The sequence below is a fragment of the Corvus hawaiiensis genome, chromosome 4, assembly GCF_020740725.1.
Source record: "Corvus hawaiiensis isolate bCorHaw1 chromosome 4, bCorHaw1.pri.cur, whole genome shotgun sequence".
Lineage (NCBI taxonomy): Eukaryota > Metazoa > Chordata > Aves > Passeriformes > Corvidae > Corvus > Corvus hawaiiensis.
Window position 1 is genome coordinate 31549870 of NC_063216.1, and position 16018 is coordinate 31565887.

General features: G+C 45.7%; 1 protein-coding gene across 2 annotated transcripts in view; it reads right to left on the reverse strand.

The window, feature by feature from the left end:
- The window catches only part of FAM234B (family with sequence similarity 234 member B), a 21695-nt gene extending 7674 nt beyond the window's left edge, over positions 1 to 14021 (reverse strand). For both annotated transcript variants that reach the window (XM_048300345.1, XM_048300343.1), the window contains exons 1-8: positions 13950 to 14021; positions 8063 to 8455; positions 7016 to 7114; positions 4548 to 4736; positions 2541 to 2671; positions 1733 to 1880; positions 1246 to 1387; positions 475 to 618 (exon numbers count right to left, since the gene is read on the reverse strand). In XM_048300345.1, the coding sequence (XP_048156302.1) occupies positions 475 to 618; positions 1246 to 1387; positions 1733 to 1880; positions 2541 to 2671; positions 4548 to 4736; positions 7016 to 7114; positions 8063 to 8455; positions 13950 to 13986 (1283 nt within the window). In that variant the 5' untranslated portion in view covers positions 13987 to 14021. The remainder of the gene's footprint in view (positions 1 to 474; positions 619 to 1245; positions 1388 to 1732; positions 1881 to 2540; positions 2672 to 4547; positions 4737 to 7015; positions 7115 to 8062; positions 8456 to 13949) is intronic.
- Positions 14022 to 16018: the final 1997 nt, after the last annotated feature.

Consider the following 16018-nt stretch of genomic DNA (forward strand, 5'->3'; position numbering starts at 1 on the left):
AGGTTTACATTTAGTATAGATGGTGTGCTGACTGTCATCAGAACGCTCATTTTCAGCTTTCAAGGAACATTAAGATCTCTGGGCCATACTCATTCACCTGCTCTAAATTCTTAACATCACTAATGTAACTGATCCTCTCCACTGAAGCCCTGGACAGCAGGTGGGCTGAATCACACATCAGTAATTCACTGAATTCCAATGCCCCATCATTCCCATGACTTCAGTGTCGGGTACCTGAATCAAGCCCCTTATTTGTGGTCACTCACAAGCACAGCTCAAGTTTCCAGCCTTCTGTTCCTTGCTCCCCCTGCCCTCCTCACTTGGCTCAAGAACACACACCTCCAGTTCTTAGATTCCTCTGCAGACTTGGAGAATTACTGTCAATTGCTTTCTAAGGAACACATGTGCTTCCAACTGGAAGTCAGGAAATGTTACAGGAAGATATAGGACAGAAAAATGTTCCCAGTAAGTTACCTGCTGATATTCTGCAGCTCCAGGGTCCAGTGGGGCTCCAGGTCCTGTCCCCTCAGCAGGATCAAGCTCTCTTTGGTTGTGATGAGCAGGTTGCTGCAGTTTGTGTCAGGTGTTTTCACTGTCTGGAGGAAGTCAACCCCCTCACTGGGACAAATGGAAAACAGAGAGGAAATCAAGGCTTGAGTCTGCACATCTCAGCAGTAGCTGCCTTTCCACATGGCAATTGCTACCAAAGATTTGAACTGTACTTGGAGAAGTCCATCTTTTCCCCAGTGATGTGGGTTCCTCAGTTAAGTGAGCTAATTCAAATATGGGGTCTTCTGAACATCATGAGTTACTATAAAAAGCGTGAAGTTTGCGAGTTCACATTTGCTCCCTCCCTTTATTCCTATAGAGGCCTGTCCCACAATTTGGCAGTAAAAAAGAATGAGCCGAGAAATCCAGGCCCACATAGACCGAGCTTCTCAAAGAGACTCCATTAGCTGGGAACACTTCTTTTTTTCCCTTCAGCTATGCATATGGGGCTGAAGAAAGGAACAAGGAACAGGAGAAGCTAAGGTCTCCCTTTTATCATACTCTGCACTTCTTTGGCTAGGACAACCAGAGGACAGGGAGGAAGTGATGAGTTCCCCACAATATTCCCCAGTTATCAACTGGACAGTGAAGGAAGGACAGTATTGAAGTAGAAGCGACCACCTCTGGGAGCACTAGTAAGTGCCTACCCTTCCCTTCCTCTCCCAGAAGGAGCAAGATGACAAGTCCATCTTCTACCTGTAAATGCCAATGAGCTCTGACAGGTTGACAGATCTGTGCTTTTCCCACTCTGGCTCCTCCTGCTGCAGCATTGCAGGAAAGTTGTCCCGGTTTCTGGCTTGGGTAAAGATATCCCTCAGGGCAACTGCTTGAACATTACCTGCCAGGAAGAGCAAAGATGAAGAGTCCTGACTGCAAAAGATAACCTAGTAGAACAGAGGGTGATTGGGACCACTGCAGTTGTGGTAGAAGGCAAGGAAATGCCCAGAGCTGGAACTTTCCTGGCATGATGTGCCTTTGGGAAACTCCAAGGTTTTTGAAGACTAGCAGGTATTGGTGCTCCTGGACTTTTCCACACCATGGCAGTGAGACTTGTGCTTTCGCTCTCCTAGCTTTTACAGCAGAAGGCATGGCAGAAATATTCCAGGGATGCTCTGGACCATTTTAGGTACAACAAATGTTTTCTCAGGAAGGTGAAGTGCTGCAGACCCAAGGTGCACCTTACCAAAACCAAACAGGATGTAGATGGCTCCCCGGCTGGTGATGTGGACTTGGGGGCCAATCACTTTCCCTTCTCCGTTGGTGCTGTACTTCACAGGCCCACCCAGAGCAGATCCAGTCTTTCCTGATACCAAGATGAAAAACACATCGGGCTGCAAAGAGAGAGAGGTAGAGATTTTTATCTTTCAGAAGTGCTTGCATGCACTTCTGCACCCAGAATCTTCCCCCAGCCCCACAGCATGAAGCTCCATTGATCTTTTCCCCCGCAGCAAGGCGTAGATAGTGTTTGCTTTCTCTTTGCTCAGTCCAGCTTCCTGGGCATCTTACAGTAATGTTTTTCTCTTGACACAAATGCATCAAATATAAAAGGGACTTCAAAAACCTGAGTTCCTCTAACAACATCAAAGTTAGGATTGTGGGGAGGGATGAACGTAAAGGAAATCTGCATCTGAATCAATCACACAAGTATTTCTTTCTTTCGGATAAGCTAAATGCTCCTTTCTTCAGAGATCCATCCCTACACTTCAAACCACACATGCACTGAACAGAAACAAATAATTCTCAAGTCTCAGTCAGGTGCAAATAATGACCCTTCTGTTCATTCCCAGCTGTCAAGAATGCAGGTAGTGTCATTATTGTTTGATCTCACTGCTCTGACCTACTGGAAGAAAAAGGGTGCTTTTCAGCAAAATCCAAGCGAATGAAAATTAGGGGCTCTTGCGGTTCCCATTACAGTCCTTCCACATCAGGCTGTTTTTCCTCTACACAAAGAGTAAAGGTCCTTCCAAACCTCGAGTAGGGATATGCTGTACCTGTGTCTCTTTGAGAGCCAGAACAACAATATCCCTAATCCCATCTCCATCTACATCTGGAAGAGTTGCAGCTGGTGCAGCCAGGATCCCACTTGAAAGGTGAATGGAGTTCAGTGTCCAGATGGTCTTGCCTGTGGAAAGAACAGGATAAAAGGGACCTAACGTATTAGGGCAACCAGAGGGCATCCCTAGAGGGTTCCACAAAACCTTCTTGAAAAGGGAGCAAGAGAAATTATTTTTCCCATTCTGTGTGAAGGAGAAAGACAAACTTACAAACTGAGACAAGCTGCAGTGGCAAGCAAAATTCTTCTCCCAGCATTTCTTCAGATTGCCTTTGATTCAGGTTTCAAGTCCTACTCTGCTTCCTTCTTAGCATCTCTCTAAAATACCTGAGCCCTAAACAATTTCTGAAATAGCAGAGAATATTTAACGTTCACTTTTGGAAGGAGAACCTAAATGAGAGTGCTGCTCTGCAGGACAACAGTTGTTTGCCTCAGCCAGCAGAAAAGGCGAGGTAGATGTGAGGAAAGGGAACAGATGGATAGTTCTGATATTCAAAGTGCAAATCTGTGTCTCAGTTATATTCCCAGCAGCAAATTACCACTCCAGCATGACATGCTCACTCCACCTCAGGGTGAAAGCATGTTAGCAGACAGGATGTCAAATGGTTCAGCAGTCCAGCATGGACCTACCTGGGAACTCAGTAAAACCAGATTTGCAAACTTGCAAATAAACATCAAAAAAAGGCAACAATTAAATTTGATGCTTTTACTTTTTCATCATTCTTTGCCGACACTTCTGCTTTTTCAATCTTTAAAAATGCTCTTCTGCTGCTGCTGCTCTGTAGGATAAGGTTTGCCCCTGTATGATAAAGTAAACCAAGTGCCAAACTTGTACATTAATAACACTACTACTGCTGGTAAAGGAGGCAACTCATGGTCCTGACCATGCAAACACTTTGCAAGTAACCTGGTCCCTAAAAGCATTTGAAAAGCAAGCAAAGATAGCTACAGGTAAAATTAGAGGAAACTTGAGAAGTCATATTCACATCCTAACAGAAGTTCTAACGGTATGGAAATTATAGGATAAAATACAGTTGCTGCTCCCTGGTTGGAATGCGGTTGGCATGCCCGAAACCTACTCCACCATGATTCCCCAATCTGCAACCATAGCACCTGCTAAGGGGGATGGAACAGAGGGTGGAGTGGAGTGGGAATACCACGGCCAGACTGTAGAAATCCTTGCAGGGAGGGGAACTTGATGTTACTTTGCAGCTGATAAAACTGCATAGCATCTGTCAGCCAGGGGAGACAGGAGAAGATGTCTTGTTGCTGAGCCAGCAACTGTGGTGAAATCATTCTCCTTGGATGAACTTGGTTCATTAAAACCTAACTGTAATATTAACACACGCCTCCATCCCAAAGTTACCCGCCTTCAGGGCACCTTTTTGTCGATTCCAAAAACAACCCTATACCTACCTATGAATATTTCTGCCAATGAATTAATGTGGTAGAACAAACAGCAATCACAGAATGAAGGTTCACATGATCAAGTGATTAAAAAAGCAATATTCATTCACATCTAATCAATTCAACTATGGGCCTAATTTCTCTGCAAGGTTTCCTGGATGTCGTGTATATCGTTATATAACTTCTCCAAGAATGCTGTTCAGCTCTGTGGTGCTGTTAGGTAGGTCCTGACTTGTACCAGCAGCTCAATGCTAATGAGAACAGACTTTACATATTCTTTATGACATGGGGATGCTATAGGATAAGATTAACACTTTGAAATATTCTGAGATGTAGGACGAAGATGCTGCCGCAGAGATGAAATGTTTTGGATTCTCTTATCCTGTGTAACTAGAAACTCATTAGTGTTTTGACTCCTTCCTGTGTGCCACTAACAGCCACCGTGACGTGCCAGAACCAAATTATTCATGCTTATTAGTCCTTCAAAGAAAACAACAAAGCAGTAGCATATTTCTAATATGCTGGTAGTTGACTTTACCTGTGGAGGCACTGAGAAGGCTGAGGAATTTTGACGTTCCTGTAACAAGGCAGACAGGCCCTGCAGCTGCCCCCAGTGACAGCCCATTGCACTGCAGACTCCGAGTCTCCTCTGGAAGCTGGATGGACCACAAAGTGCTGCCATTCATACCAGAAAGTGCCACCACAGTTACGGAGGGTCTGGAGACACCTAGAAGAGGCAGGAAAGAGAGGATGTAATCCCTTGGTATCAGAGGGATTACTATGACCACGTTGCCTTGGGTCCTTGTGCTGGAATTCCAGCTCTAGCTCCTGGAACTGAGCAGTTCAAGACAGACAAATCCACACTGCCTGAAACCAAAGGTCAAATGTCACCCTGTGGCTGAATTTCTCTGCCACAGAGCCTAGCAGTGGTCTCCAAACAAGCTGGGCTGAACATCAACAGCCCAGAAAATCATGGAGGTTGGACCTGAGCTCATAGCAAGAAATGTGGTCAGCTGGGCAGAGAGAACCAAGTTCCTGGGGACAATGTGCTCAGTTGTGCTGACTTTGTGCTGACTTCCTCCTGTGAAATTTACTGCTGTCAAACCAGATTGACTCTTCTGATCCCCTCCTCCCTTAACAAAACAGCTAGCACCAAGGGGAAACTTTAAGTGACTCCCAAGGTAGATGTCACCTCATAAGAAAGTGCTGGCTTGTTTGTAATTCTGGAGCAACGGAAGGTGATTGGTGGTCTGAGAGCTTTTTCCTTTGTTTTCCAAAGGAGTTTCATTATTGTGAGAAACAGACTGAACGAAACCAATTGGTGTAACTCGGCGTTCTTTTTCCAATTCACCAGTTAGCACAAAATAATTGTGAAATAAAGTAGTCTATGCTGTTTCAACTGACTGTTGGCTCTGACTCCAAATGTGATCAACTTTTAGCTCAGCCTGCCCTCAGCTATCAGAGTGGTCATTGTAATTAATCTCCACCTAGTATGGTCATATCACAGTTTAAGATGAACTCCCACACATTTCAAAATAACAACAGACCCAGTCAACTTCTGTCTTACTAGCAACACATACAACATGGGATCTGATGACAAAAAGGGCATATATGGGCCACTGGCTAAATACAAGTCTGAGTCCACTCTCTAAATCAAACTAACTCTCTTCTCAAACTGAACATCATGTGGCTTATGCTAAGGGGTTGCCCCAGATCAAGTTATCTTCATCACATTGATAGGGACCAAGAATAACTAAGTCCTGAATGCAGCTCACAGCTGTTGTGTGTACAAGCTGGAGAAACAGTTAAAAATGTCACAGTTTACTCCCCCAGGTGCCTATCCCAAGCTTATCTCTACTTGGCACTGTGTGAATGCTCCAAGCACAAGCTACAGGCGGGCTGATATCCAGCTATGTGAGTTTTGGATTGTGATCTGCTTACACCTGTTTTAGTGTCTGGTTTTTGTCTTCCAGCCCAGGATGCAACTAGGTATGAACCAGTTTCATTCAGAAAATGCTGACTATATGTATATCTGGGATAAAAAATAAAAACAATGCAATGGCAAAAATACAGAATGCAAGGACAGACTATATGAACTGAATACAGCCTTTATGTCAACAGTATCTTCCTCTCTCACTTATTTTTTAAGTTATTTTACCATTTTCTCTATGTTCATAGGTTTCTTTTTATAGGACTTGCTGTGAAATACTGAGGGCCTTGCTTGGGCCATGAAGAAAGGCATCTTCCCTATCCTCTAACAATATTTTTATTAGCTCTTTGAAGAGCCAAGGCATTTTGCTCCCACAAGAATTTTCTTCAGGTTGTGCAATGTATGCTTGCTCCCTGAATACATCTCTGAGACTGAACAGATTCACCCAGTATCAGGTGATGCCAGGATAAGCAGATGCAGTACAGCAGGCAGCTGGGAATCTCCAGGACTTCAGAAGCCCAGGGCAATAGGATGCCACCAGATTTGGCAGCCTCTGCGTAATGGTGGCCAGTATCAGCAGGCTCTGCTATGTTACCTGAAGGGTGTGAGGGCTAACAAAGAGAGCAAGGCAGCCAGGAGGAGGAAGCAGGGCAATACCTGTGAAACAGCCAGGCACAGTAGCTTCCCCATCATCAGTCTATTATTTGTGAATTAACAATGATTTGGAGCCTGGCAAGTATATGGAGTGACCTGGAGAAAAAGGCAGCAAAGTGAGGGTGTTTGCTACAACACTAACCTACAAACAAAGTAAGTGTGCACAAATGCAGGACAAAGAGATGGAGTTGCCCCAAGATGAGGTAAGGGCAAACACATGATGTTGACCAAAAGGTATATGAGCACAGGCTTGTAATGAAAATTTTAAGCATGACCAACCACAGGCACAGCAATTTTAAGGAACTCTGAAAAGAGCAATGCAGTGGATTTGCAGTGGCAGGAGCTCTTCCTGTGTGTAAGACAAACATACAAAGGTCCATACTAACACATGAAGAGGAATGGAAAGGAGCTGCAGTGCTTACCCATGACACTGGCATTCATCAAGGCAGTGAAGACAATGAGGATGTCAGGGAGGCCATCACCATTCACATCACACAGTTCCAGTGGGGATAACACACCACCTGCAACAATTACACAGAGTCACCGCATGTCAAAAAGGCCACCCTCTTTTTTCACACCGGGAGAGGAGGGCTGCCCCAGAAATGAGACTTGTGGGTAGACAAGCCTCACAAAGTCTGCTAAGGAACCACCAAGGGCAGGCAGCTCACACCATGGTAAGATCTTTCATTGCATGGAAAGGCAGAAATGTAGCATCTGGGTCAGAGAAAGGAAAAGGAAAAATGGAGGAGCTAACAGAAAAAGATTCATGTTTCCCACTTCAATTTCTGAGGTGATGTGGAGCCATGTATCTTATGAAAAGCTTAGATTTGGAAGCCAGGGGCAGAAAGCAAGGAGGGAGAGACATATCTAGACCTGGCAGAAATTATTTCACAATACAGTGTTACTTTATTGCAGAAGCCAGAATGGGAGATACTTTAGACATGTTACCAGTGGCCCATACAGGATAACAAAAGATCTCAAATGTTGATTCATAAATTCAAGCAGGACAAAAAGACAATGGAATAAGGTTAGTTAAGCTAGTTAGAAGACACAAAGACCTCAAACCCTCTCCTCTCAAACACAACCACATACTTCAGCATGGAGGTACTGGTAAAGTCCAGGCTGTAGAAAGGGAGGCACTGTATTTTAAAGTGGGCTGGGCCATCTCCATCTGGAACAGAGCACAACATCCAGACAAAAAGGCAGGATGGAAGAAGAGTCAAAATAATTTTTGATGTTGGCAGAAACAAAATTTTGTGGCACTGTTATCTACTGATGCCAGATTTCACAGGCCTCAGCTTCAAGAGTGAGCAAAACACAGCGACCTGTCTATCATGTCGGAGCATCTGTAGTGGTGAGGGATGGCCTCTGCTCAGACCTTGCCCTCCCAGATAGGTCTCTCCCACCAATGCCCAGCCTGGGAGCTGCCACCTCCCCCATGCCAGATGCTGTTCCTGGGGCTTTCTCACCTGCTCCCTGACCTAGGTTGCGGTTCCAGGTGTTATGCAAGTCTCTAGGGGGACAGGGAATTAGAAATGCGCACACCAACACAAGAATCATCGAGATCACCACAGTGAGCAAAAAGATCGCGGTGCGCAGGTATGGCATGAGGGAGGGAGCAGCCTTCTGCTCCGAACTCCCAGCTGTCTCTGCAGGATAACCCTCAGGCGCGGTCTCTGACGTGTGCTGCTTTGTCATCCCAACCTCCACATCAGAATCGGGGTCCTGTATCTCTTCAGGAGGGCTCTTCCCGTTCTTGACCCCCCCATTCTTCTGGATGTTGAGTACGAGGTCATCTTCACTTTCATCACTGTCAGCCTGAGTGAGGGGATCATATTCCCCAAGGTCTGGGCTCTTCTTTCCTGAGAAAAAAGATGGAGAGAGATAAACATGAGTTCCTCACTTTTGCAGGATCTCAGTGGAGAAAAGGCTGCAGTGGAGAGTGACACAGAAGGGATGACAGAGTAGTCTGCATTTTGCATGGATCCAAGTAGTGCGAAGTGTGAGAGAAATGACAGGGTCTCTCCATGTTTCACAGTAGCAGCTGTGGGAGAAAAGATGCTGACAGTTTATTTTCCTCAGCCAAATGTGTGTGTGTGTATACATATATGGATGTGTATGCATATGTCTGTACGGAATTCATGGCCGATTCAATTCTAATACTTTCTTCATTGGTAAAGAGATACATGAACTCTCCTGGAAGATGAGGGAAAAGTGATTTTGCCCCTTTAGGCCAGTAACATGCTGATGTCTGGAGGGATCAGGCTGCTCCTCCAAGACACCACCTTCTCTGCATGGCTCAGCTCTGCGTGAGGGAACGCTCCAACCCTTGCAGCAGGCAACCACAGTGCACCTGCTCTGCTCCTGCTCCCACCAGAGCCAACAGCCTGTGCTTAGCCTGGCCAAGATAGATAACTTGGTACTGATCGCTTCAGGTGGTGGTACAGGAAAGTAGCTTAGCTTTACGTGTCTCCTGCACAGATGCCCAGCACACAGACGACTTCTCCCCCAAGCCCTAGACAGCCACAGGGAGTGTGGTGAGGGCAGGTATAGAGGCCAGTCACACACCCTGGCATAAGCCCAGTGCCATCTGTTTATGGTGACAGGAAAGATCACGCAGACTCACTGCCCTGAGCTACGAGTGGAGGGTCACGTCTCAGGGAGCTGCCCTGTGCCACAAGGCTGGGCATGGAGCCACAGCCACTGCTCTGATGATTGCAGAGTCTCAGTGTCTGGTTCTCTCTCTCCTATTCCAAGGTGGGACTTTGCTATCTGAGGTATCTGTCTCATTTCCTTTTGTTTAAAGCTGATCTGAGACAGGAACTAGCTTGTGCCCAAAGATTCCTGACATGATACATGCAAGGCATAACTAATAAGCAAAAACATGCAAGCTGTAACCCCTCTCAGACAGGAAGACGATGGGAAGGCTTTACAAAGTGGAAATTTTAGGGTTTTCATGATTATTCTTCCTAACTACGATACTATACCTTACTTTTGGTTTTCCTGTTAAAGACAGGCTCAAGTTACAGATGTATAGTAGTACCTAGTTAGTGCAACACACCTATTTTGCATAATCTAGAGTGTATTTTGCAGCACAAGTATCTCATTTCTTCCTCGTTTCTCACCCCACAAAAGGACCTTCACTTTCCCTCTGTCTACTACTTATAAGTGGTATTCAACTTCTTTTTTATGATTTAAGAAAAGCTTTCAATCCCACTAAAAACCAAATGCCCCACACTAAGTGGAACAGCCAGGACAACTCACCTACACTGAACAGAAGGAAATAAAAATATCCAACAAGCTCACATATCTAAGTCAGACTCTTCCTTTTTGAACTAGGGGCTTCTACAAAAGACTCAAAAATCTTGTGCACATACACAGTCCAAAAAGCAGTTCCTTGTGGAGGCAGAGCACCCAACCAAGAGATACTGCATTCTTATGGGTTGGCCTGGTGTATCCCTGTGACATACTGCATTGTTTCACATAGGTCTGTTCTATACATGCGTTCAAAAGTGTGGGCTTTTCAGGAAGTCTTGATAACCTTGGCTCCATCCTGTAAGTGCACAGAAGGCCACGGACCTTGGTGGCACACAGCTCTCTGCTCAGAGGCTGCAGCGTAAATTTCACAGGTGTCTATATCGTAGGTTGTGCTGAAAAGTGACCGAAAGACTACTCAGTCAAACAAAAAATTCCAGAGAGGTCTCACTGCCAGGGTATTTGCGGCTTCTCACAACAGATCCAGATGTGCCAGTTCAAGCCAGGTCAGACTGGCATGAAAAACAAACATGGCTAGCCCAAGAGTAAATGGTATTTAGCCTGGGAAGTCAAAGTCGGACAGTTATGTTAACTAGACTGCTCCCAATTTTGGAAACTGGTGACCCTTCAGTAAAACAACTCAAAGTGTACTTATGCTTCAGATATACTATGATTTAATTATTTTATTTCCAAACCGTCAACCAAAAGACTGGAACCGGCTGTTCATCCTTGAAGCGACCAAAAGCATTGGTGCCAATTAAGTTTATCTGGAACAGTTTTGTTCTGGATCCCTACGAGACAGAAAGGACGTTGAAAATACGGCTCACCCACTCCTTGAAATGGCAGGGACTGAAATGCTGGCAGTGGTGTGAACCACAATCTGTAACAGGAACACCTGTCCTACTGAAAACCACTGATCAGTGGCTAGAAAACAGCTACTACACAGTAATGATAGCTTCTGATGATCTACATAGGAAAGAATCTGCAGAATTATAAGAGAGCTATAAAGCAGAGAGCTGCTCAGTCTTAATTTATGTCTAAGCCTGACTAGGAATCAGAAACTGACACTCTTTTGCCCTATCTTTCCTCAAAAGGTTATCTGGCATGCCCACAAGGCACAGCCACTCAGTAAAGTCAGGCATAAAGTGCCCTGCTGAATTGTTTTTTTTAAGCCAAAATAAGGGAAGGTACTGCCCTTTAAGAAGGGCTGTTGGAGCACTCATGTAGCACATGTCAAACCCAATTATATATCTAATCTCAGAGGATTCAAACGCTTATCTCCCACTGTTCATAGAGAACCTTAACCAATCTGTAGGTGTTTTGGGAATGCTGGCAAGGATCTGCTCAGCTCAGTTTCCCAAGGCTGTTCTGTGGTGCAGAGAAAATGTAACTCATGATTCACCTGGCTGGAGAGAGAGCAGAAGAAACACAACTCTTCATCCAAGTTTTAGGTCACTTACTGTGGGAAGGAGAGATAACACATCTGGCTAATCAATCCCAGATGATTTTTCAGCACAAAAGTACAAACAAACATAAAAACCAGTAAAGAATGTGTGAAAACAGAGGCAGTCTCATATCATTTAGAGAATGATGATTTATTTATAAGTGCTCCATAAGTCAATTTCTTTCCTTTCTGGTTAACAACAAGGCTCAGGCTGGGGGAAAACAGTCTGTCCAAAACTGCCTCTGTTGCAAGCAATCAGCTGCCAGGGAATACATAGTTTTCAGTTTTCCATCGCGGAAGCAGAGATGTTAAGACCTGAGCTGGCCTCTTGGTCAAACTCTCACCATATCTCCTGAAATGATAATCACAGTGTAGCCTTCATGAGAAATGAGTCTCTGTGCTAAAGCAAGTGGCAGTTCTGCGGCCTTATGTAGGTACCAATCTGTGTAACTCACATTTTGTTATCTGTCTTCCAAAGAGACTCCAAGTGTATATAAACCTTGCATCCACTTTACAGGTGTGGAGCTAGGATCAGCAGTCAGTTTCCCTGCTGCTCTGTGTTCCCTCCCTCCTGCAGGTAGAGTCAACAAAGCGTCTTCTGTTCTGACCTGCTCTGAATCATATTCCATTTTTCCACAGCATCAGTGATAAAACAGAGGTTCCCATTCAGAGGCCCATGGTTACAATCAGAGGAAGCTACTGGTCACATCATCCGGGATTTTTTTTTTTTTTTTTTTTTTTTTTTTTTTTTTTTTCCAGCCACTGGAAGAAAAGCAAATACTGATGATGGAGGTTTTCAAAGGCAGAACAGAGGGAAAATGCCCCAAACGTATTGGCCTTTAAGGGCAGTAGGTCTCTAAACTGCACTTCATGACTTTGAAAATCCCCCGTGTATTTGCCAAATGCTGTTTTTGCACAGACAGCTCTTGCAACTACTGCAGCAGAAGAATGTGACCTCTCAGTGAAGAACAGATGATCATCGTGTGACCATGATCTGGAAAGAAGGCACCCGTGAGGTGATCTGTGTTGAAATGAGGCCCCAGTCATAATAAAATATTAATTTCTTGTGCTGATGGCTTCAAAGATATTAATTGTAATCTTATTTTTCTGGTTTCGACTGACTGGAAAGGCTTTTCTTTGCACTCACTTTGGAGTGAAAAGAGCAGATTTTGAACTTCAGAAGAGTGCAATTTTCACACTGGTTCCAGTGTCTGTTGTACTCACTTCACGTTCTGTTTATTCTTCTGGCAGTTGGCAGGCACCAGTCAGTGGATACTGCAGACATATCTCTAAGCCCATGAGGAGGTAAGTCGCCACATATTGATTCTTAATTAATTTAATGAGATGCAGCAGGAAAAACAGATATAGCAACAGGCTTTCTGCTTTCTCATTGCTGTCAGAAGTTGCATTTTTCAAGAATTAAATGCACAATAAAAGTACGATTTCTGCAGTTTAACCTAAGGACTGATGCAAGAACTGTTCTCTTAAGTGCAGCTGCAAGGCCTGTTATGATCTTTTCCAAATCAGTGTCTCCCAGCAGCAGGTATCAAACAGATCATGCTGGCTCCAAAGGTCCCAGAAGAGATCTGAGACCTCATGGTAATGTATTCCTTCCCACTCTGACAGACATATATATATATATACACACATGTATGCGTAAAACCAGTAAGAAACCGACTCGCAAACAAAATTTCTTTGAATGAGACTCAACAGGCACCACATAAACTAAAAGTAACCCTTAACTCCTGGCAAGGGTTATGAAAAGATGGCAGGAAGGACCTTGATGATGACATTAATGTGACCTTCATGGACTGATGGAGGAAGAAAGTACCATCAGTCCACTGAGTGCAGCCTCACAGACCGGGGCAGTGCAGGGCCACGGCGGTGTGTAGTGCCAAGGAGGAGCCCTCCCCAGCAGCACACAGCTGGGCCCTGTCTCTGTCCCAAATGCAAGACACTTTTCAGAAGAGCAATGAGGCACTTTCGCATTGAAGTTAATGCAGCCAGGTGCATTGGTACCATCTACAGTACATCCACCAGCAACTAGCATGCTCCCAAGATCTGGTTTGGCAAGGTATTTTAATTCCCTTTTCATCTCCTTACTTGAAGAGAATGGCTATTGGACTGCTGCTCACCACACACAATAGCCCTTTATGCTTGAATATCCCTTCATCTCGCTGAAAATCTCTGGCTGGAAGGTGCAGTGGCGGCAGGCAGCCTTTAAACATTTACCTGGGTAATCGCAGTGGCACTTACCGAACTCCTGGCCTGGCTTCTGTGGGTAAAAGCCGGCAGGAGTAGATCTGAGAGGCTCCGCGCTTTCTTTCCTCCCGCGCAGTCCCCTCGCAGGGCCGCGGCCCAGGCTCCCTCTGCTACACACGACGCCCTCGGGGCCCCGAGACGCTGCCCCGGCCCCTGCGTCCCCCCACTCGGCCGCGGGCCCCCCGCGGAGCCCAGGGGCCGCCTGCACCGCCGGGCCTCACCCCACGTCGCCACATCACTACGGCAACGCGCCCCGCAGCCCTCAGGCAGCGGCACCCGCGCCTCCCGTGAGCAGGGCTGCCCCGGGCGCGGCTGTACCTGGCCTGGCCTGCCCCCGCCCGGCCCGGCCCGGCCCGGCCGGCGCCCGGTCCCTCCCGCGGGAGCGCAGCCCTTACCCGGCAGCTTCAGCGCCCGGGACAGCACCGTAGCCATGCTTGACACGGCAGTGCGCACGCGCCCCGCGCCTCCGCGCCCCACGCCTCCCCGCGCCTCCCCGCGGCCTGCTGGGAATTGTAGTTCCCAGGCGTGAGGGGGCCCGTGGCCCTTCGTGTTCCTCATGACCGGGAGGGGCAGAGACCCGCAGGGAGGGGCGGGCCCGTGGCAGCGAGCCGTGACCGAGGACAGCCCGGATCTCCACAGCCTGCACGACTGTGTGGGCACAGACAGATGGAAAATAGGCTTGTCATCCTGAGTGGTTTGCACAGAAAGTGCCAGTCCTTTTAAATTGTTCTTGCTATAAATATATGCCTTCATTCTTGGAAAGCTTTTGGTTGGAAGAAATCTAGTTGTTTCCGTTTTATTTTGCAATTTTATTTTACTTTATTTTATTTTATTTTATTTTATTTTATTTTATTGTTGTCATTGATTAATTACAAAAGGTGGCCAGGTTGTTTTCCAAAGCTGTCCTCAATCATCACCGCAGCCTTCCGAGGTACATGAAGAAGTGCACTCTCCCTTTCCCACAATGGGGAAATTGAGCAAGGAGGGTTTTGTGGCTTCCCCAAAGCCACAAGGCTCCAGCTTCCTGATTCCCAGGCCCACACAGCGGCCATCTAACACTGCCACTTCTTCAAGTCATGATTTGTGTGAGAACTCACAAGGCAATGTCCTTTGTCACTGAATAAGAGGAAGGAGTATTGGCTAAATACATCAAAAGAGACTCCGCTTGGCTAATGAACACATCACATTTTCTCAGCATCTGCTGCTGCTCTTGCTCTCCCCTGTTTCAGGTGCTGTTTCTGCAAATAATGTACTTAGTCTTTCGTGTCCAGGTCTGTCCTGGAACTCCTTAAATAGTAACAACAAATGAGGAGCAGAAGAGAGACACCAAGTGGTCTAGCTGGTGAAGTGAATTTTTTTTTTTTTTTCAGATACGAATGGGAAAGAGAATAGTTCTGATCCAAAATCTTTTGGTACCAGAGGGTTTTTTTCCACTGATGTCACAAGGCTTCAGAGAGAGACCTACCTGAGAACACAGCACTTGCGGGGGCAGTCCCAGGTGGCAAGCTCTGGAGAAACCATCACAGTTCTTGTTATTTTTTCCCTTCCAGGTCTTTCTGAATACAGAGGTTTTCTGTTCCATATGCCATTTCCTGTCCTCCAGGCTTTGATTTAAGAGCAGTGACAGCCCTGTATCTATGTAAATATTTACAGGATAGATCCTGGATCCTTTACAAGTCTCAGTTAGCAAAGCCTGTGATAGACAGGGCAAGAGCTGTCCAGCAGAGTGACTCCTTCTAAGAAAATGCTTCTGGTACCAATTAGAGCTGGGAGCAAAGGAATGGCAGAAAACAGCCAGAAGCAGGAGCTGGGACGTCTGGTGTCCTCATTTGTGATCTTCTAACATCTGGCACACACACATACAGTGCAAAAGCCCATAGTTTGCAATGCTTTTACATTCGTTGTAGAGCATAACCCACTCTTAATTTCATGCCTCCCTGCAAAAATGGCTTGTTCCCCAAGCCCAAAATTCACTGGGAGACTAATGGATTGCAAGGACAAGTGATTTGTGGTTAAACTGATGCTTTTGAGGAACATATGACTAAGCAATATGTTCAGAGGATTTAATGATTTGCAAAGCATGAGAAATGAAGTTTTCCTTCTTTATGCTGTGAGTGTAAGCTGATTTGCATATAAATTGGACCTGTCAAGTGTTCTAGTATCAATCAAAAAGTCGCAAATAGATCATTAATTTATGTGAATGTCACTGTTCATTTTATTTATTTTTTTTCCAAAGCAGTTTGAAAAAGCCAGATGCCAAAAAATGAGATACTTGGGGTTAAACTTGGAATTCTGAGAGCTTTGTGTAGACAATGTGGTCATTTAGAAAAATGTTACAAGCCAAAAAGCATGAAAATACACAGCCATCGGCCCCTCATCAGTGTTAAGCCTGTGCCACCCCTTGCTTCTTGCCACCTGTCTGCCAGAGATTACAACCTTTTCCAGCCTGCTGGCACAGAAACCT